The sequence below is a fragment of the Xenopus tropicalis genome, chromosome 6, assembly GCF_000004195.4.
Source record: "Xenopus tropicalis strain Nigerian chromosome 6, UCB_Xtro_10.0, whole genome shotgun sequence".
Classification (NCBI taxonomy): domain Eukaryota; kingdom Metazoa; phylum Chordata; class Amphibia; order Anura; family Pipidae; genus Xenopus; species Xenopus tropicalis.
Window position 1 is genome coordinate 152,718,266 of NC_030682.2, and position 23,370 is coordinate 152,741,635.

General features: G+C 45.3%; 1 protein-coding gene across 1 annotated transcript in view; it reads right to left on the reverse strand.

Annotated features, from left to right (window-relative positions):
- Positions 1-695: 695 nt before the first annotated feature.
- The window catches only part of LOC116411514 (fucolectin-1-like), a 48,449-nt gene continuing 25,774 nt past the window's right edge, over positions 696-23,370 (reverse strand). The window contains exons 2-4 of the mRNA XM_031903898.1: positions 4,587-4,660; positions 2,737-3,010; positions 696-1,796 (exon numbers count right to left, since the gene is read on the reverse strand). Of these exons, the coding sequence (XP_031759758.1) occupies positions 1,637-1,796; positions 2,737-3,010; positions 4,587-4,659 (507 nt within the window). The 5' untranslated portion in view covers position 4,660 and the 3' untranslated portion in view covers positions 696-1,636. The remainder of the gene's footprint in view (positions 1,797-2,736; positions 3,011-4,586; positions 4,661-23,370) is intronic.

Consider the following 23,370-nt stretch of genomic DNA (forward strand, 5'->3'; position numbering starts at 1 on the left):
GGCCTATGCACCACCCAGTGGCCACAACCCCAACTACAGGTATACTCCCTGTTAACTATGTAGAACCCAGTCATCCCAGTGTCCCGGTTAACTAGCACCAACCAGTGGCCTAGTCTGGGGGTGTCTGTCCTAAGGGCCCATTTTTGGTAAACCCCTACATATCGTTAAAACGACAAATTCACAAAAGTGTCAGTAACTGTCGTTCTTTCCCCAAAAACAGAAAAGTGGCGGCTGAGTGGGAATTTAGGGGGATTTCTGTTTGTGAATCTGGAGAAAGTGTTTCCCACCAGTTTTACTCCAATAAAGCGCTCCCTCCCCTCTGTGACTCCCCCCAATTAGTTACTAATCAGCCACACGGGGGGGGGGGTTAGTATGTGGCCGATATTAAAGGGGTGAGGTGGGGCCCATAGAGGCCCCCCCTGTGTAAGGTGCCCCCACTCCAACCCATCATGTACGCTGCCCCCCAACTCATGCACCTCCCCTCTTGCCCCCAATGCTGCCCCCTCCCTGTCCCAGCACATACACAGGGTTCATCCAAGGACCAATCAGATCTGGGATCTTTACAGTGTAGAATTCAGATGCAATGAAATGGGGTTTATATGAAATGCGGCTCATTGGGAGCAGCTGTAAGTGATGTGCTGCCGCCATCTAGTGGCCACAGGGCAAATTGCACACAAACCTCTGCTCATTCTCTGTATTGCCCCAAAGCTGCCGGATCTGCCCCAGTTTGTGCCTCTTTCTCTCACTTTTATATTTCAGAGCGTGGGATTTAGTGGCTTCAGCGCCACAGGGGCAAAACAATGTGAACAACTAGAGAACAGAAGGATCCTGGGAAACAGGTCAGAACCCCGATACCCTTGGCCTGTGGCATAGGGGACGGTATTCCTGTAATTGTATCAACCAACCGATATCAACCACATCAAATCTCATCCAACCACATCTAATCTCATTCAACCACATCTCATTCAATCCAATCCATCCAACCACATGTCAATCTCATCCAACCACATCCAATCTCATCCAACCACATCCAATCTCTTTCAACCACATCCAATCATATCCAATCACATCCAACCACATCTAATCTCATTCAACCACATCCAATCTCATTCAACCACATCCAATCTCATCCAACCACATCCAATCTCATTCAACCACATCCAATCACATCCAACCACATCCATTCTCATCCAACCACATCTAATCTCATTCAACCACATCCAATCTCATTCAACCACATCCAATCTCATCCAACCACATCTAATCTCATTCAACCACATCCAATCTCATTCAACCACATCCAATCACATCCAACCACATCCATTCTCATCCAACCACATCCAATCTCATCCAACCACATCCAATCTCATTCAACCACATCCAATCACATCCAACCACATCCATTCTCATCCAACCACATCCAATCTCATTCAACCACATCCAATCGCATGCAATCTTTCCCCCCAGCCTAAGGGCTATATAACAGGGTCTGTAGATCCTACGTTAGATATTTATTATTGATCAGTTGTTCCATCTGTGAATCTGTTTGTTGTACAGCGCCAGGGAATATGTTGGTGCCATATAAATACAGATGGATAAAGTTGGGCCGAGCCCACAGAACCCGGTGGCAGGGCCACTAACATGTCTTCTTCCTGGCCAGTCGGCCATAGACCTGCACCTCGCAGAGGGTGAGGGTGGCGCTGCGCCCGGGGATGCCCACGCTGAGGTAGCGCCCGGCTCGCTCGTTGCAGCAGATGGAGATCGGGTTGCGACTCGTGTCGGTGATGTTGGCGCATCTGGAACAAATGGAACAGAAAATACTGAGATTTGGATACAAAACAATAGAAATAAATGGGGGGGGGGGGTCACTTTTCTGTGTGAAGTAAAATTTCAGTAAAATTGAGCAGAACCCATGGGAGCATCAAATCAGCCCCCAAATGCTGTGGGTCCCCCCCCCTGGGCTGCTGTGGGTCCTGTGGGTCCCCCCCCCTGGGCTGCTGTGGGCCCCAATCCTGTGCTGCACCAATCACATGACTGCTTAGTGCCCCCCCCCTGGGCTGCTGTGAGTCCCCCCTTGGCTGCTGTGGGTCCCCCCCCTGGGCTTCTGAGGGCCCCAATCCTGTGCTGCACCAATCACATGACTGCTTAGTGCCCCCCCCCTGGGCCTGCTGTGAGTCCCCCCTTGGCTGCTGTGGGTCCCCCCCCTGGGCTTCTGAGGGCCCCAATCCTGTGCTGCACCAATCACATGACTGCTTAGTGCCCCCCCCTGGGCTGCTGTGGGTCCCCCCCTAGGCTGCTGTGAGTCCCCCCTTGGCTGCTGTGGGTCCCCCCCCCCGGGCTGTTGTGGGTCCCCCCCCGGGCTGCTGTGAGTCCCCCCCCTAGGCTGCTGTTGAGTCCCCCCCTGGGCTGCTGTGGGTTCCCCCCTAGGCTGCTGTGAGTCCCCCCCTGGGCTGCTGTGAGTCCCCCCCTGGGCTGCTGTGGGTCCCCCCCTGGGCTGCTGTGAGTCCCCCCCTAGGCTGCTGTGGGTTCCCCCTAGGCTGCTGTGAGTCCCCCCTTGGCTGCTGTGGGTCCCCCCCCTAGGCTGCTGTGAGTCCCCCCCTGGGCTGCTGTGGGTCTCCCCCATGCTGCACCAATCACATGACTGCTTAGTGGCCCCCCCATGCTGCACCAATCACGTGACTGCTTAGTGGCCCCCCCATGCTGCACCAATCACGTGACTGCTTGATGGCCACTCACACGTCGTTATTGTTATTGGGGGAGTCTCCCACTCGGATCTGGGCCCCCAGGAGGAGCTCGGGGTTCCGGTTGCCGTTAGTAACAACCACGACTGACACTTTGTAGGTTCTTTTCAGGTCCAATCTCCACCAGGGCGACGGCTCATTGTTGGTTTGGGAACAGGACTTGTGGGAATAATCGGGGTCCCTTTTCCCATCAATGGCTTTGTCTGCGGAGGCGTCGGGGGGGAAGGTGGATATTTGGGTCGCTGACCCCTTTCTGGCAAGATTTGGGGCTGAAAGACATGAGATTTATTAAAGCAGAATTTACATTTGTATTGGCCCCGCCCTCACACTAATTAACATAAGGGAAAGCCCCTCCCACTGGGCTGCATCTAAGCTCCTCCCTACTGGGCTCTATCCGGGCTCCTCCCTACTGAGCTCTATCCGGGCTCCTCCCTACTGGGCTCTGTCCGGGCTCCTCCCTACTGAGCTCTGTCCGGGCTCCTCCCTACTGGGCTCTGTCCGGGCTCCTCCCTACTGAGCTCTGTCCGGGCTCCTCCCTACTGGGCTCTGTCCGGGCTCCTCCCTACTGAGCTCTGTCCGGGCTCCTCCCTACTGAGCTCTGTCCGGGCTCCTCCCTACTGAGCTCTATCCGGGCTCCTCCCTACTGAGCTCTATCCGGGCTCCTCCCTACTGAGCTCTATCCGGGCTCCTCCCTACTGGGCTCTATCCGGGCTCCTCCCTACTGGGCTCTATCCGGGCTCCTCCCTACTGGGCTCTATCCGGGCTCCTCCCTACTGAGCTCTATCCGGGCTCCTCCCTACTGGGCTCTATCCGGGCTCCTCCCTACTGGCCTCTATCCGGGCTCCTCCCTACTGGGCTCTATCCGGGCTCCTCCCTACTGGGCTCTATCCGGGCTCCTCCCTACTGAGCTCTATCCGGGCTCCTCCCTACTGGCTCTATCCGGGCTCCTCCCTACTGAGCTCTATCCGGGCTCCTCCCTACTGAGCTCTATCCGGGCTCCTCCCTACTGAGCTCTATCCGGGCTCCTCCCTACTGGGCTCTATCCGGGCTCCTCCCTACTGGGCTCTATCCGGGCTCCTCCCTACTGAGCTCTATCCGGGCTCCTCCCTACTGGGCTCTATCCGGGCTCCTCCCTACTGGGCTCTATCCGGGCTCCTCCCTACTGAGCTCTATCCGGGCTCCTCCCTACTGAGCTCTATCCGGGCTCCTCCCTACTGGGCTCTATCCGGGCTCCTCCCTACTGGGCTCTATCCGGGCTCCTCCCTACTGAGCTCTATCCGGGCTCCTCCCTACTGGGCTCTATCCGGGCTCCTCCCTACTGGGCTCTATCCGGGCTCCTCCCTACTGGGCTCTATCCGGGCTCCTCCTACTGAGCTCTATCCGGGCTCCTCCCTACTGAGCTCTATCCGGGCTCCTCCCTACTGAGCTCTATCCGGGCTCCTCCCTACTGGGCTCTATCCGGGCTCCTCCCTACTGGGCTCTATCCGGGCTCCCCCCTACTGGGCTCTATCCGGGCTCCTCACTACTAGCTCTATCCAGGCTCGCTCCCTACTGGGCTCTATCCAGGCTCCTCCCTACTGGCGGCTCTATTCGGGCTCCCTCCCTACTGAGCTCTATCCGGGCTCCTCCCTACTGAGCCTCTATCCGGCTCCTCCCTACTGAGCTCTATCCTCCTCCTACTGAGCTCTATCCGGCTCCTCCCTACTGGGCCTACCGGGCGCTCCTCCCTTACTGAGTCATGCCGGGCTCCTCCCCTACTGAGCTCTATCCAGGCTCCTCCCTACTGAGCTCTATCCAGGCTCCTCCCTACTGAGCTCTATCCAGGCTGGCTGGGGGGGTACGTACCTCTAGGTGGGGGCTGGCAGCCCCAGACAAGGCCCATGGTTCCAAAGGCAGCCAAACAGAGCAGCAGCTTCATTCTGTGGGAGCCAATAGGAGAGCAGTATGAGGGGCCCAGATCTGTGGAACTGCCCCTTTTTAGCTCCTCGGTAAGTTCTCACCTTGAGTTGGTTGGGGGCAATTTTGGGCTCCAGCCCTTAAGAAGGATATTTTAGACAGATAGTGGGGGGTCACATTAGGGGGGAATATAGGCAGATAGTGCGGGTGGCACATTAGGGGGGAATAATAGGCAGATAGGTGGGGGGGCACATGAGGGGGAATAATAGACAGGATAGTGGGGGGCACATTAGGGGGGAATAAAGGCAAGGATAGTGGGGGGGCAACAATTAGGGCGGAAATTAGGCAGATAGTGGGGGCACATTAGGGGGAATATAGGCAGATAGCTGGGGCACATTAGCGGGGAATATAGCAGATAGTGGGCGGCACATTAGGAATATAGACAGATAGTGGGGGGCACATTAGCGGGCGCATATAGACAGATAGCTGGGGGCGCAACATATAGGGGAATATAGCAGATAGTGGGGGGGCACATTAGGGGGAATATAGACAGGATAAGTGGGGGCACATTAGGGGAATATAGGCAGGATAGTGGGGGGCACATTAGCGGAATATAGCGCCAGATAGTGCGGAGGCCACATTAGGGAATATAGACAGATAGTGGGGGGCAACATTAGGGCAGGGAATAAAGCAGATAGTGGCGGGGGCACATTAGGGCGCGCGAATATAGACAGATAGTGGACGGGGGCACACATTAAGGAGGAAATAGTTAGACAATAGTGCGGGGCACATTAGGGGGGAATATAGGCAGATAGTGGGGGGGCACATTAGGGCGGAATATAGACAGATAGTGGGGGGGCACATTAGGGGGGAATATAGACAGATAGTGGGGGGCACATTAGGGCGCGGGAAAATAGGCAGATAGTTGGGGGCACATTAGGGGGAATAATATAGACAGATAGTGGGGGCACATTAGGGGGAATTAAAGCAGATAGTGGTGGGGCCCACATTAGGGGGAATATTAGACAGATAGGGGGCGAGGGCACCCATTAGGGGGAATATAGGGCAGAAGGGGGGGGGCACATTAGGGCGAATATAGACAGATAGTGGGGGGACAATTTAGGGGAATATAGGCAGATAGTGGGGGGGCACATTAGGGAGGGCAATATAGATCACGATAGTGGTGGCGGCAATTAGGGGCGAATATAGCAGATAGTGGGGGGCACATTAGGGGAATATAGAGATAGTGGAGGGCACATTAGGGGGAATATAAAAGGCCAGATAGTGGGGGGGCACATTTAGGGCGGGAATATACGGCAGATAGTGGGGGGCACATTAGGGGGAAATATAGCAGATTTTTAGTGGGGGGGCACATTAAGCGGGGGAATAAGACAGATAGTAGGGTGGGCACATTAGGGGGGAAATTAGGCAGAGATATGGGGGCACATTAGGCGGAAATATTAGCAGATAGGTGGGCGGAGGCACATTAGGGGGAATATAGACAGATAGTGGGGGGGCACATTAGGGGCGGAATATAGGCAGATGAGGTGGGGCACAATTAGGCGGCGGAATATAGCAGATAAGTGGGGCGGGCACATTAGGGGGAATAATTAGACAGATAGTGGGGGGGGCACCATTAGGGGGAAATAAAGGCAGATAGTGGGGGGGCACATTAGGGGGGAAATTAGACCAGAATAGTGGAGGGGGCACATTAGCGGGGGAATATAGGCAGATAGTGGGGGGCGGCACATTAGGGGAATATAGACAGATAGTGGAGGGGCACATTAGGGGGAATATAGGAGCATATGGGCGGCACATTAGAGGCGAATATAGACAATATTGGAAGGGGCACATAGGGGGGAATATAGACAGATAGTGGGGGGCACATAGGGGAATATAGGCAGATAGTGGGGGCTCATTAGGGGGAAATAGGGCAAGATAGTGGGGGGCACCAATTAGTGGGGAATATAGGCAGAAATAGTGGGGGGGCACATTAGGGCGGAAATATAGGCAGATAGGAAGATGGGGCGGCACCATTAGCGGGGAATATAGACAATAGTAGGGGGCCACATTAGTGGATGGGAATATAGCCGCAGATAGTGGCACATTAGCGGGAATATAGGCAGATAGTGGGCGGGGCACATGTAAGCGGAATATAGACATGATAGTGGGGGGGCACATTAAGGGGGAATTATAGGCAGATAGTGGGGCGGCACAGTTAGGGGCGAATATAACAGATAGTGGGGGCGCACATTAGGCTGGAATATTAGGCAGATAGGGGGGGCACATTAAAGAGGGGAATATAGACAGATTAGTGAGGGGGGGCACATTAGGGGGGAATATAGACAGATAGTGGGAGCGGCAAATTATCGGGCACATTAGGGGAATATAGGCAGATGAGTGAGGGGGCACATTAGGCGGGGAATATAGCAGATAGTGGTGGGGCCACATTTAGGGACGGAAATTATAGGCAGATAGTGGCGGGGGCACATTAGGGGGGAATATAGACAGATAGTAAGGGGGGCACATTAGGGGGAATATAGGCAGATAGTGGGGGCGCACATTAGGGCGAAATATAGGCAGATAGGGGGGGGGCACAATTAGGGGAAGTATAGACAGATAGTGTTAGGGGCACATTAGGGGGAATATAGGCAGATAGTGGGGACACATTAGGGGGAAAATATAGGCAGATAGTTGGGGGGGCGCACATCTATCGGGGGAATATAGAACAAGATATGCGGGGCACATTAGGCGGAACTATAGGCAGATAGTGGGGGCCCACGATTAGGGGGAATATAGACAGATAGTGGGCACATTAGGGTGGGAATATAGGCAGATAGTGGGGCGCACATGTAGGCGGGGAAATAGGCAGATAGTGGGGGGCACATTAGGGGCGAATATAAGGCAAGATAGTGTGCGGCAACATTAGGGGGGAATATAGCAGATAGTGCGGAGGGCACATTAGGGGGGAATATAGCAGATAGTGGGGGGGCAACATTAGGGGGAATATAGGCCAGATAGTGGGGGGGCACATTAGGTGGAATATAGGCCAAGATAGTGGGGGGCACATTAGGGGGAATATAGGCAGCATAGTGCGGGGGACCCATTAGGGGGGAATTATATTACAGAAGTGGGGGGCCACATTAGGCGGAATATTAGACAGATATGCTGGGGCACATTAGGGGGGAATATAGACAGATAGTGGGCGGGCACAAGTTAGGGAATATAAAGCATAGTGGGGCACATGTAGGGGAATATAGACAGATAGATGGGGGGGAAATTTAGGGTTTGGGAATATAGGCAATTAGTGGGGGGGCACATTAGGGGAATATAGACAGATAGTGGGTCACATTAGGGGGGGAATATAGAGCAGATAGTGGTCGGGGCACATAGGAGAGGAATATAGACAGATAGTGGGGGGCACATTAGGGGGGAATATAGGCAGATAGTGGGGGGGCACATTAGGGGGGGAATATAGACAATAGTGGGGTCAACATTAGGGGTGGGAATTATAGACAGATAGTGGAGGGGCACGATTAGGGGGAATATAGCAGATAGTGGGGGGCGGCACATTAGGGGCGGAATATAGACAGAAGTGGGGGCACATTAGAGCCGGAAATAGGCAGATAGTGGGGGGCACATTAGGGTTGGAATATTAGACAGATAGGGGGGGCACATTAGGGGGGTAATATAGGCAGATAGTGCGGGGGCACATTAAGGGGGAATAATAGGCAGATAGTGGAGGGGCACATTAGGGGGAATATAAACAGATAGTGGGGGCACAATTAGGAGTGGGAATATAGCAGATAGTGGGGGCACATTAGGGTGGGAATATAGGCGAATCCAGATAAGTGGGCGGCAACATTAAGGGGAATATAGGCAGATAGTTGGGGCACATTAGGGGGAATATAGGCAGATAGTGGGGCACATAGGCGGGGAATATAGCAGATAGTGGGGGCACATTAGGGGAATATAGACAGATAGTGGGGCACATGTAGTGGGAATATAGGCAGATTAGTGGGGGGCACATTAGGGTGGAATATAGCAGAAATCTCTCCGGAGGTACTTTGTATGAGAGTGAATGTCTGCAACATTGTTAAGGAAAGATTCGGTCAGTTAGCAAATGATAACTTCCAGGCAGCTGCTAGTTTTGCTCTAGCTGCCAACCTAGCGAAAAGTACCATATTGGTTACAATTAATGCTGCTTCTACTAGCTCATAAGTACAGTAGATGTCCCCTGTTCTTGAGATCAATGGAAAACACCGCAGCAAAGGAATGATACAATGGAAACATATGTTTAATTGGTACCAGTACGGAATGTGATTCAAGATTAAGAGTAGGAGGGAGGCACATTTAATAGGGCTTCCTAACTCCATGGTGTGATGCACATTGTACAACAGTGATGCAACAGAAATTTAACATCCAGATTTCTTACTCACATTTAAAGTTCTCTGCATATGCTATTGCCTTTTAGTGCTGTGGCTTGAAGTGCAAAGCATTTGTGGGTAGTGCCCACTGAGAGAACTGCATACTTGGCAAATACATGGCTTTGGCAGGGAAAAGCCCCAAACCCCTTGAGGGGAATGTCCTGACAAATCCAAAATTTTATGGGTGGTGCAAGTATGAAGGTAAATCAGATTAAGTTGTGGAGGAAGAAAGTATGGAACAAATCACTTAATGACTGCTAGGACATATTTTAAATAATATATTCTTGTATTAGGGTGTGTTGGTCGTTGACATGGATAGGAAACTAGTTACAGGATCGGGTACAGAGTGGTTGTAATGGTACATTCTCATACTTGGAATAAGGTCTTAGTTGGCGTCCCTTCAGGTTCTCTTGTACTGGGTCCACTTTTGTAGACTGTTCAGTAATAACTTGGGGGGTATTACAAGTAATGTATCAGGTTTGCAGATGACACAAACTCTGCCAGCCCAATCAGTGTCCAGGATGTGACCTTGCAGGCAAGGACTTTGACAATGGCCCATCTAAGCACGGTGATTGGTTGAGGTGCTTAGGGAGTCCGTAAATCAGCCGGCTGTCCATTTGGAACCGTGTCTCCCTAGGTGACTTAATCTGCCTTCTCATAGACTTCGTCACCATTAGTTCCCAGCCGCTTTGCCCGTGCTTAGTCGTGGCAGATCACCTTTTTCAAAAATCTTGTAGATTTAAGAATATTATCAATGTGGTATCATTTAATTTGCTCATCTTAAGCAAAATACCTTGAAAAATTTCTCATAAGATAAAAATCACGCGTGGACGAAGAAGCCTTTGTCGTGCATTGACATGCCTTGGGACACAGCGTTGAGACCTTTAATAGCTCTCACCAAACAGAGTATTAAACATGGGTGAGTCTTCTGAACTATCCAGAACCATTGCTCTCTCAGCGAGTGGTGCAAATAGCCCAATGAAACCACGTGGCGGGCGAGTGTGCATGTGAGGGTGGGACAAATAAAATTGGCTGCCTCAGTCTTCAAGTTTAAAGCATGAGTACACAGTGGGAAAATAACATTCTTCAGAGCACAGACTTGATTGGGCAGGCTAAATTGTTATGCACTGAAATTATGGACTCGAAAGGAATCTATAATTTTTCTTTGTTTTTTCAGGCCGTGCCCTCTCAATTCTCCGCAGGACGTGGGCAGTAGAGAGTTTAAGATGTTTTTTTTGCGGCCTGCATCCCTTCCAGGAAATATAAAAATTTCTATATGCATGTATAGTGGGTCGTGAGGTTCCTTGTTGTACGCTAGGAATCTGTAGCACGCTGAGTGTCGGAGTGGAAATGGAAAAGAACTTATTGACTCTATTGAGGCAGTGATGTAAGCTGTGGTCTGCTGATAGAAACTGTCCATACTTACAGTGCCTTGCAATGGACCTCAGGGGCTGCGTCTTGTGCTTTTCGTGTTGCTTTTTTTTCTCTCTGTTCGAATACCCACATGTACATATCCTCCATCACTTATATTATTGTGTGTGTTTGTATTAAGCAACTTCCCTTATTTTTTGATTCTGATCCAAAGTACATTTATGGGCTGGTGTAAGATTGCAACCAGAACGATCTGTCATTATGAGTGGCCCTCAATGTGCAGAGCGATCCCGTGACAAATCGCAGTCACTGTGTGCATTAAAGTTATATAGAGTAAACTCGGGCTCCCTTTTTTGCCTGATTGAACGTTGTCTGCTCCCGCCTCATGTGGGTTCTATCTGTGTATCAAGAAGATTGGCTGCTTCCAATTTCCAGTGCCACCCATTTCTCAAGAAAACCTAAAAAACAACAAGAATTCCCCAATACTTTTTTTTTATTTTTGTTCTCTAAAATCATTACCGATGCTCGTTTTGCGAAAAATTCGTGCAAATTATGTAGACGCACTTGAAATAATACAGTGTCATTGCCTCGTTGCTGTAACTGCAACTCTTGAAACAACAAAGGTCTGAAGATCGTCAATTGATCACACCAAGACTGCCTTGTTGAGCTACTGATATTATGACGGGGACAAACATATCCCCTCTATCCCTTAAAATAAACCCTATCTTTTATTTTTTTTTTGGCAAAAATATTTTTTGATAGATAAATCCATGTGAGCCACTATGAGGGATCGGAGAAATTAGGCACCAGATTACAATAAGTAATGCCAAATGAACTACTGCTTATCTTTTGTCTAGCAATGAGAAATAATAGTAATACCACAAGCAATACATAGAAATAACCTGAATTTTAAGTCTCAATTTTCCGCAGGAGGGAGCCCAGGAGAGCAAGACAAAGGGACATTAAAGGAGACTTCAGGCTAAAAATGATGATATTGAGCTTACCTAGGAAGAGAAAAATGCAGTCTAGTGCCGTGAAGAATGCTGCGGAGCCGCAACAAAATGCGCTTCGGAACACGTCTGTGACAAAATGCCTCAAAATTCTTGGGAGTTTCAAGACTTGGGTTCCTAGCGTTATGTGTGGCCCTTTTTTTCATTTCCTTTTATTAGGATCTTAAATGCAGCCTTGCGACATGTTTATTTTCACAGATATAAGGCATAAGAATCGTTTGTTTTATTCACTATAAGGCAGAGGCACCAGGACCCTAATTATAAGACAAAACCTCTGTGGCCCCTCAACCTCTGAGATTGGAAGTTCAGGGAATGCCACGACAAGAATAAGCAAAGACCTGTACTATGTCTGTATGGTTTGTGGGCACTGAGAGAGGCCCCAAACAAGGCCGAAGGGATGGTATAGGGGGCCCTGTGGGGGATTAGTTACTTGTGTTCATGTATTTAGGAATAATGTTTATCCACAAAGAGAGGTGGGGAGCCTACAATTTGAGGAATCCGCGAATCCTTGACAGTCGCGTGTATCGTTGGTGCTTTCGTGCTGGGTCCGCTCAACACTAAGGGCGAGTGAGTACGGCTTGAGTAAATTCTCACATCGTTGGGCACTTAACAAAGCCTAACGTTATGGGCTGTCAGCCTCCGCACTTGTTAAGTCATTAAATTTATTTTGGCTATCCCCTTGTGTGGTGGGCTTTCAATGTGTGACACTGCGTTAAATCTGTGACTGACGTTTCAGTTGGCAGTGCCTTACACATTTTCCTTTGTCTTTTGGCCTTTACATTGAGGGCTTCTTCGTTAGTGTCACTGGGATGGCCTTGGCAAAACCCTTACCTTGCCTTTGCACAGTTCTGTACTTGGGAAACTGTTCCCATTTTATCTAGAAACCTCATAATCCAGAAAGTTCTTGGTGAACTCTAGAAGGTAATTTGAAAAGGCTCCATCTTCCCATAGGACTCTCTATGTAAACCATTAAGACCCAACTTCTCAGTTTATTAATACTTGATGAATTTCCGTTTATCTTCCCGTTAATAATTAACAACAGCAACACTGTATTGGGAGTTGCCTCGAAACGTAATTTGAGTGAGCCGCTCAATGAAGACGTATTGCCATTAATCTGGTTTTATTGTAGGTGATATTAAAGTATTATTTTCAGATTCAATAGCAGATTAACATGATGCAAAACGCGTTCAAATTATGATAATACCTCTTATCTAGGAAGAACCCCAGGTCCCGAGCATTTGGATAACTAGGTTCCATACCTGATATTCTTTATTAATATTTCTCAGTTACTGATTGGCTAGTCAGAGACTTTCAAACTAAAAATGGGTAACAAAGTGTTAAGAAAGTAACAGATTCGAAACACGGTTATAAAATATAGATGCTTGTACAAGAGATGCCAGGTTCTCTTTTATGTGTTTATTGTTACTAGATGTTTAGTAACCCTGTAAAATTACAGTTTGAACTTAAGACATGCGGAATATGGTCGGGATTTCAGTGATAATTATATCAAGTGGTCATAGCAGGACTCTGTGGTCTTTGGTAATCTTGTACTAAGATAGACGTGTATTAACCCTGTTTTATGATTGCGCGATAAAATATGTTTGTGGAAACGAATGTTGCTATACGCTCGGTGGGATCTGTTCATTTTTGGCTAAAGTAATCACCATTTTTTTATATGGTTTAGTTTTCAAAATTATTGATATTCTTTCCTTCTTTGCTAGACTCATATTTTATTATTAGCTTTTCGCTGCCAAGAGGGGGTCTAACATTGATCTCTTGCAGCCGCAAATTAAAGCTTCTAGATTGCTCTCTTGGAGGTTCCATGCGATAGGAAGAAATTGAAGAAAACACGCGCTATAAACAGGGAGTTAGTTAAAAAGGCGAATGTAGTGTTAGCATGCATTATCTTTTTATTAATAAGAGTAAAATGCAGCGGGTATTTTTGGGCTTGGTGGCATCTTTATATTTACAGGGCTGCTTTCACGCCTGAAACGATTCCATTTTTTTTGGGGCCAAAATTTACCTTCCGTCAGTTCTTGAAAGAGTCTGCTTATCTTAAGTTCGCATCGGTCCTAGATGCAAAAAAAGCTCTTGTGCTGCCCAATTAATGCAATGCATTTAATTAATATTAGATAATAACCTTTTGTTCTCCCTACCCACAAATATGTGATCTTATGGGTGAACATTCGTGAGGACACCACATACATATACAAGGGTTTTTATGCTCCCCACGAGTTTTAATCATTTAAACACCACTTGGGCGTGCAAGAGTTGCTCTGTTAGACCCCCATGTTCTGATCAAATATAAGCTTAATAGCTATACTCCAAAACTCCCACTTACTTGCCAACTAAATTTAGTATTTATGTCTTTGCCTCTAAAAAGATCTCCAAACTGAAATGGTGAGATTATAATATCTTGTGTGCAGGCAAATTTTTGTGTGGTAGTTCTGGCCACTTTTGCGGACACCCCCATTTCTTATAAAAAAGACTAATATCATCAGTGGTGCAAAAAAGGCTAGAACTAAAAAGATATTATATAATATATATAAAAAAAAAGACCAAAAAGTTTTGCAATTAGTTCAGTGTTCAGGGGGACAGCAATTCTTAGCCATTACTCTACAACCCTCATTTTATTTCTTGCAAAATGTTTCAGATTTTTTATTCAAAAATCAATTGGGGCGCGCAATAAGCGTAAAAACCATGCTAACCTTTAAAGCCTCGTAATAAAATCTTAAGAGACGATTATTGTATTAAATGAAATATTCACGATTTTTAACATTAACCAAAACATATGTGATATTGAAAAAGGTTGCAGTTCACCAGTTATTTTCCTCAAGCAGCAAGGGCAGGGATATGTCACAACCTCAAAAACTATTTTTGCAATCACCAAGGACTTGAAACGAGAAGTTGGCATTACTCTATTTTACCCAACCTAGTGCCATGTCCTCTATTTATTTGGTGTGGTGAAGGCAATATAAAAAATAGTATTAAATATTGGCCCATTTCCACTCAGTGTTCTCCCGTGTGAGAACCATGTGCGGAGTAGTACGCGCTGATCCCATATGTCTCACATCTTTGGATAGTATTACTTGACTGTGATAGTTATCAATGGATCAGAAAAGAACCTAAGGAGAGAGGTAAAACAATCACTTTTGCTTCCTAGAAATGAGCTAAACTCCAATAGCGAAATTATCACTATGATTAGGGAAAAAAATGAACTGCTGGTTGTGCGCCACCTTTAGCAATGTGGTTTCGCCATCCCAGCCCGGGCACTAACTGACTCCCATTCTGAGCAAATTGATAGTAGTGTAATCACTACTGACCTAGCACTCTGTTTCTCCTGTGCTAGGCGGTTGTGGGGCTCTCCTCTGCAGGTTACGTCTCTTATTCTCCCCATAACACTCCACCAACTATTAAAACATTAGATTATACATGTTTGTAAAACATCAATTTAAAATTTAGACTGATATATACATAAAATGTTCAGTACTGTAACGACTCTGTAAGTGTGTATTCTAAATGTAATGGGGATCATTAGGGGAATCATAGGAATAAATTCCATTCTTGGAGGGGCAAGGACATGTAAGAAACCCACAAATTAACTGACATAGGTAGGTTCAAACTCAACAGTGGTAAATGAGGGCCCCCTTTAGGGGCCACGCCTTTATTTTTTGTGTATACTGAGCAGTAGTTGATTTTTTTCCCCCTCTTTTTTGGGATAGTGTTGCTGCATAATAGTAATCGCACCCTCTTTTCGGTTGAAGCTTTGGCTTTTGTTTTATCACATCGCGTCACAGGGGCTCAGAGACCACAGGAATGATGTCTCCCAAAAGATTTTACTTTGGGTCAATGGGCAACCTGCCAGATCATACGCATTTGTTTGAGGTTTTTTACCAATTGAAAAAACATTGAAAATTAGTGAACAGTGGTTATTTTTATATGTCTGCGGGATATTTGTTGGTTGCAGGGTTTTACTATAGTCTCTAGTTTCAAAGTCAGTTTTAAGAGGTGTGCAGACACCTGAGAAAACTCCCGATTTATTCTTGGCTGAAAAAACCATCCTAGACCATGTTGCGGGGCACTCTATTAACAGCTTTAGGACATTGATCTATAGTGTCACTTTTGCATTTTAATCAGGGACTGGCCTATCGGCAAAGTTCGTATTTTTGTGGCTTTCAATTTATGCTAAGACCATGTGAAATAACCAAATTAGTCCGAAAATAATTAATGGAAAATAATGTTAAAATAGATAAAAATTTATAGTAGTGTCTGCAGTATTAGTGTGTGGTCAACCACCCCGGCGCGTATTTATATAAAATTTGTTTATCAGGATCGACATTAGCGCAGAACGTTATCAGCATCCTGCGTGAATAAACCTGGAGAACACAACGCCTGCTTTTAATTGAGTGCATCTGTCTCAACGGGCATAGAGGGAGTTTAACAGAAAAGGGCAAGATTGACCTAGGTGCGGTGGTACCAACCATGTTAAAAAGCCGGCGAGAAAGTCGGAGAAGGAAAATATTTTGAGCTCTCTAAACGTTTATATTCAAAGCTGGCAGAGAGACTCTAGAACCAACTTTCTTGGCTAAAGTTCTTATTCACCATCCCTAATGTGGCCCCAGGTGCCTATAAATAACTACTTCTACAGACCAATTTATGTTTGCGTTTTATTCAAAACATGTGCGTTTTGGGTGAAGGGATTTGACATAGGAGGTAAACACCTTTGACTGATTGCTTTGATATTGCAAAGTCGAACGAAAAAAAGCAAGGAATGTACCCCGGCTTTATGACATACAGGTAGTTTGGTGGGTATAGTTATTTTAATTAAAATTTTGTTTGTATGTTAATTAAATGACCGTGGGTCCTTATGAAAGTTTAGGTACTTAACTCTATATCCATATGCAAATGCATAAGGCAGTAATGTGTTGTGGAAGCGAGAGTCAGTGGGATTTTGGTTGTTGGTCCCAGTTCTCTCATCAAATCAAAAAAATTTGAAGGGAGTTGAGAGAGGTTTTGCCTTTAGGAAATATAACAGCGTTGGCTTTCTCGCTCTTTGGCCGTTCTGTAAAATCCTGAAATGTGAATAATCACAATATTAATTGTGCCTGGTTGAGCCAGGTCAACCCTTTGAAGAATTATTATCTTCTTTTATTAAGTGCCTTCAACCCTGCATTAGTGTTTTGTTAAAATGCAAGCAAATGCAAAAGGGCGAGTTTTCAATAATACTTCTCTCCTCCATTGGGCAAGCAATTTTACGCTTTCATATTAGAAGATGGCCCCAGCAAATCCATAATCTTCAAATGTGGGAAATTCCCTGGGTGTATTTCGTTTGTGATATATTCGTCTAGTTGTACAAAATTGAGAGTTGTGAAATCAACTTATAGAAATCTAAAAAAACTAACTTTATCATTTTTCACTTGATAGGGCTGGGTGCTTGCGCAGATGTGTATAGCATAAGAGCCATTAATCATGTCTTCCCCTTTAAAACCCACTTCACATTTTGCTCCAGCCGGTCTCTCCTATTCAAAGGCTCCCTGATGTTCAGTATTAGATGGACCGTCTGATCAATTGGCTTTATGTGTAGACCGTCTACTCATCCCATAACTTGCTCTATTTTTATTATGTGTATAAGTCTGGCAAATAATTTATTTATCATAGGCGCTAAATTATTGAGTGCTCACTCCATACCATATTGAAGTTAAAACGGGGCTTGATATTCTTGTGTCTGATCAGACCAGGGAAGCGAGGTGGGTCCGCCGCCGTATATGATAATCTTTTGTCTGCGAGAACAAATCCATATCTTTGGTGTAGCGGAGTAATCGGAAGGACGCCCCAAGCTATACGAATTGTGAAAATCCCGCCCACGGGTCAAAAAAAAAAACAGGATCCAAACGGAGCAATATCCACATATCCCCATCTCGCTCTTACCACTATGATCACTAAAGACCGTCCAGTGAGTATGGTATATTGAAGAAAGTAAAGATATACCCTGGAGGGGGGCATAGCCGTCCTCAACAAATAGATTGTGTAGTATAGCCAAGACTCTAAAGTCACCAAAAATAAACTCAATTTAAATTGTCTGGGTAGCAAGATCACCTGGGAGGCTAAGTTGTGATAAAATAATTTTAAAGTTTTGTACTCTCGGAGTTGTGATAACAAGAAGGCGGGAAGGCTTTTCCCAATGCACCCGACAAGTGCGAGATGTTGTGGTGAATCCGCCTCCCCCTCCCCACCACAGAAATTAACAGCACGCTATCCGCGTCTATCCAACCAAGGGCCAAAAGAAAAAAAATAACAACAGAAAAAAAATCTCCTCGCTGTTTTTTTGGCCAGAGCCCTTAATATTACCAAAAAAGTAATATGACCAATAGAAAAGAGATCTCTAATTAGTATGATTAAGGTTAAGGAAAGTTCCAAAGAGGACCATAGAAGAGGATTGGAGGGGCCCCATGCCTACGTTTAGATGATAATTTGGCACAACTAAATATTAGTTGGGCGCACTAGCCCCCCTCATTGTTATATAGTAAGGTGTAAAGTACATGTTGGGGGGAATGGAATCTGTTTTTGGAAATGTGTGTGATCAGAAAAGGGATATAAAGGTGGGCATTGGGCGCCCCAAAATCGACCTTAACTCATGTATTGAGATCCAAAAAAAATTACGCAAGTTAGATAAATGGCATTACAAAAGGGGGGGAACAAAATTGTTTGATGGAAACGAGCTATTGTAAAAAAGGAGGTGAATTCTGGTATAGATTTAATTAGTATTGGCGTGTTTTACGGTAAACATTTACTCTTTAAGGGTTTTGATTAACACTAATACTAACATTGCTTCCCATCCGTGGTTTTTAGCTTTTTTACTATAACCTATGTGTTGGGTACTGGACAAAACTACAACAAATATAAAACCTGGGAACTCTATTATTTATATTTTTTTTCACTGGAACAGTAGGAATGAATAATAGGATGTCTAGTTCGGAATATCTCAACTTTTTGATTAAGGTTTTTTGGCCTGGCTTGATAAACCTATTATGTCATAATAATGATTCTAGAATTAATAATACCATTTGTTCTCTGGCAGTACTTGTGTGGTCTTTGGCTCACAGCAATACCCGTGATACATTACACTACTCTGATCAAGCCCTTCCACTTTATTGGCGGTATAAATCCCTTTTGCCTAGATAATGATACTGGAAGAAACGATGAGCTATTTTGTTTCAACACTATGTAGGACTATAGGAACAACTTTCTTCACTCTGAAGTTTGGTATCTGAGGATGAGGGCTTCTAGTCTTAACAGGAAAGTAATTCTGGTTAATCAAGCTGAAACAGGGCGTTGGTAAATGCTCAAATTTAAACTGTGGATTTTGTGTTTTTTTGTCTACATTAATGGTGCACTAGAGGGAGAAGTTGTGTTGCCTCGTATTAGTTGAGAGCAGAAAGCAGCAAAATTCAAAAATCTTATTGTCAGTGTTAAGTTTACTTTGGAAGGGAATCTTGGAGAAAAATGATGGGACGGGAATGGCTACATTTTCTAATAGGGGTGGACCCAATGACCTTTGGATACAGGACAAAGGTTAGAATTGGCCACATTTGGCAATTGGGGAAAAGCCCCTGTTGCATGGCCTCAAAAGCTACTTGTTTATTCAACCTGATAGGTAAGAGGGTAATAATTGCCCATACGCCTATGCAAATGCTTAAAGGCCTGGTATACTGACGTTATGACTGTTTAATGAAAGGCTTTGAATGTTGCTAGTGGATGTGCCTCAGGCGAGAACAATCTATCTGACTGTGTTGGCGAGTAATGGAGTGAGAACAGGTAACATTCGTTCATAAGGCGACTGGACAGGGTTAAAGAAACGGACTACCTAAAGGGAATGAGGGTTCCTGGGAACTCCATCGATCTTGGTGGGACCATCTGTGTTGACTTTCTAAGTTTTTAAAACCTTAGACAACTACTCTGAGCTCTACACCATCCAAAAAACCTTTTTTTTGTTGGCCAGTAGTGTTGTGGGCAGCGCGGAAGGTCATGATTTCTATACACCTTTCCGCCCTGATGGGTGAGTCTAAACTGCTTGCCTAAGTAAGGGGGGTACGGGGAAACAATAGCGTGACAAAGCCATAATAATAAAGCCAAGATTAAATCTTAGAGGTCTACACGTCAGTCTCCATATTCTATTAGTATCTGATGCCATGTGGGATCTTTTTTTTGGAACCCCACAGTAAGTCATATTCATGAAAAAGGGTGCATCTTCTTGCCATGTTGTCAACTGGGAAAGGCTTTTTCAATGGGGTTTTAAGGGGGGGAAACACAGAAGGGGAGATAAGATAAAGGAGGAGCATATCTTCTTAAGGACTGAAAATGTTCTGTTTCTTAGTTAATTTTCTTATGTGGTCACGTTGATTTGCAATATCTCCTTATTTTGGTAGCTATCTCGTGAATTTCTCCTCTCGTCACCGACTCGAGCATGTGTTGCTGCAAAAAGATAATAAAATAGGCATCTCCCCCCCCAAATATGTAACATTCCAAGTATCTATAACATGACATCAAAAGTACGTATGGATCCTATAAATCCAGAATCGATGTAACAGAAAATCAAAAACATGCTTTGTAAAAAGAGTTTGCGTGGGCGTGACAAAGCAGTTAATGTAATAAACATATGAACCTAACATTGATATGCTATTTAAAGCAACTCAAAACTAGGTGATTTTCGCAGGGCGCCTCGCTTACAAATTCTAGAAAGTAGAGGTTAACATTTTTTTTTTACACCTGGGGAAACATTACCAAGGAGAATTAACAATCTGTATAAAGTCAATGCAATAGACCGATTACGAGAAAAGAGGCGAAAGAAAAGAGCGCTCTGAGAGCCCCAAAAAAGAAGCTTTACAATCTTTACAAAGAAAGGAAAAAGAGTGTTGAGAAACACAAGAAACGGTGTGCGTTGAAAATGGAGCTCATGAACCCAAGAGTTTGTGGAGATGGTGTGGGGCCAGGGGTGTTTGCTAAACTTTAGATTAGGGGTAAAAAAGGCTTATCTGAATCGTACATGTGTTTTTTTTAGGAGAATCTTCTCTGAAGCGCACAGTTACGAGATTGGAAGTAAAAAAGGTCTTGATAGTTTGGTTGGCCGAGAGTGCATTATCACAGAAGAGAGGGAGAGCAGAAGTGACAAAGCACCTTGGCAAAAGGTCTTGAGTTACGAAGCATGTTGAGGGAAGGGAAATGGAGGAAGAGGGAGTTTGAGGTGAGGGCAGGGTCCAGTAGGAGGAGGCGTAAACAAAGCGGGTTGGATGGTACCTTTTAGAGAATTGAGTTTTCAGAGGATGTTTAGGGTGGGGCAGAGTTATGGAACTGCTTTGAATGTAAGGGTCAATAGTTTTTGGAATTTTTTTATCCCCCCTGGAATTTTGGTAAGGGGAAAAGCCAGTTGCAGGGGATTGGCAGAGTTGGCACGGCCAGAAGAGAGCGGTTGGGAGAGGTGTATGAGCCTTGGCAAAAGCAGTATTTCATTATGGACTGGGAGAGGGGACCCAGGTCTTTGGGAGGGGAAGGGGCCAATTAATAGGCGGGTTACAGTTAGTCCACAGGCGAGATATTATAAGAAGAGTTGGAATTAAGGAATTGGCAGCCAAATCTTTGGGTTTTTGATAAATGGATCGGATTTGGAGATAATTTCTTAGGGTTGAAAAGTGACATTGATTTTGATTTTAAGTTTGATTTGGATATGAGGAGTGAAAGGGAAACAGGGCAGAAATTCAAGGATTAACCCCAAGGCACCGGGGGGCCTGGGGGAGATGGGGTGATGGTTAATGTAAAGACTGTTTATAGATAGGAAGGTTAAATTTAAAGGTAAACGGGTTGGGGACATCCAAGTGGGAGATAGCGTGAAGGAGAGGAACAAGGGGCAGGAAGGAGGGACGACCCGAGTTAAGAAAGCTCTGGGTTGAGATTTTTTCAGGAGAGGGGAAAGAATAGACTGGGGTATCATCAGCATTTAGAGGTGGTTTACTGGGAAAGCCAAAGGAAATTGATTAATTTTTTGCCAAGTGATGAGGGTATTAGAGAGGAAAATAGTAGGGGCCCAGGGACCAAGAGGGGGGGCCTTGGAGGAAAAAACCCCGACAGGGAAAGAGGCAAGGAGGAGATGGGGGACCACTTGAAGGATCGATCTGAGATGATAAGATGAAAAAAACCAGGATAAGGCGTGTTATTCACGGAAGGGCTCAAGAGAGCCAGAGAGTTCTGGGAGGAAGAAGGGGAGGGTGATTCCACAGTGTTCCAAAAGGCAGGCAAAGAGATCGAAGAAGTTATTAGTAGGAGTAGTGGTTTTTTTTGGCTTTTAGCCGAATTTAGGGAGGTCATTTGTTAGTCGGGTTAGAGCCAGTTTAGGTGGAGTGTTTGGAGATTTGTAGGGGGATTTCCAGGAAGGGTTAATTGTCAGAGAGGATTTAGCGGTTTCAAAAGTCCGGTTGTTTTAAAAAAAACTAGGCGCTCGAGGCAAGTGTTTGGAGATTGAATGGGAAGGCAGAGAAAAGGGATAGGTCGGAGGGGTTAGTAGGATTGTGTAAGGGTATCAAGGGGAGGGTTTTTTTTCAGGGAACAAACTTTCAATCAGGGTTACAAGGAAAAGCAAAAATAAAGGCATGGCAAAAAAAAAGCTATCAGGGAGTGCAAGGCTAAAATAGAGATGGGAAAGGGGGTAATTTGCAAGCTAGAGCGGAAAAGGAATTTCCAAAAATTATGTTTTTTTAATATTAGAAAATTAGTAATAATAATGAAGCAATTAAAAGGGTTTGGGGAACCCTAATTTTAACTACTGTATACATGGGGTCCACCTGCAGAGAGGAGAAATTTTTTTCAAAAGAGACTTAAAAAATTTAAAGGCAAAACAAAAAAGGTTTTCCCAGGACCGGATTGGGAATTCATCCCCAGGGTTTATTTAAAAACAAAAAGCTTAAAGCTCTGGTGATTTTTTGCCAAACCTTCCCTTACTATATTTTTTTTCAGGAATTTAATTGAAGGTCTGGGCATGGTTGTCTTTTCGAGGAAGGACTGGCAAAATTGCAAATGTTGGTTGTTGCCGTTATTTTTAAAAGGGATCCCTTTCTCAAGCCTTGGGGAAAAAAAAAACTTTTTATTTAGGGCCTGTTGGTATCTGAACATTTCGGAGTTTAGTAAGGAAAAAACTTTTTCGGGGAGGGCTAGTAAGGCATTAGGGTTTACTTGAATACATTTGCAAGAATGGGGGACAAATTTTAACTATTAAAGTTTGTGTGCCGCATGGTTATTAAGTTGTGTTAAAACGGGATTGTGCCAGGGGGGGGACTAAACAAATTTAATGCTATTTTATGAGGAAGGTGAAGGGCAGGAAGGTTGTGGATTGCTGGTAAATGGCAGTGGATGTTCATCTAACTTTGGACTTTGCTAAAAAGGGCATTGCCTAGAGAAGAAACTGGCCTTGGAAAGGATAGGTTTACATTTTAGAGTGGTGGATATGGGGTAAATGGTAAAACACTTCTTATCTAAATCTTGGGCCAGTGTGGTTAGTTTGGGGAGTTACCGCAGGGTTGCAGGTTCCCTTGGGGTCCTTTTGCTGCTTTTTCATTTGGTTCTATTAATGACCTGGGAGGTTTGGGGCATAAAGGGGAATTTTTACTGTTTTCTATTTTTGCAGATGATACTAAATTGTTTGCAAAAACTAATAAGTTCTCCATGGCAGGATTTGCTTGGGTCCACTTTGCATCGCGAACGGTTATGAGAGAGTGGTTTAAAATTGGCGAAGAACTTGGGGCAGCAAAAAATGGAAAAATTTTTGAAGGTTCAAATGTTGGACAAAGTGCAAAAGTTTATTGGCATTTTGGTAGGAAAAAATATTAAATTTTTGCAAGTTAATTTTTACATTTGAAATGGGTAGTTGTGTTTAGGGGT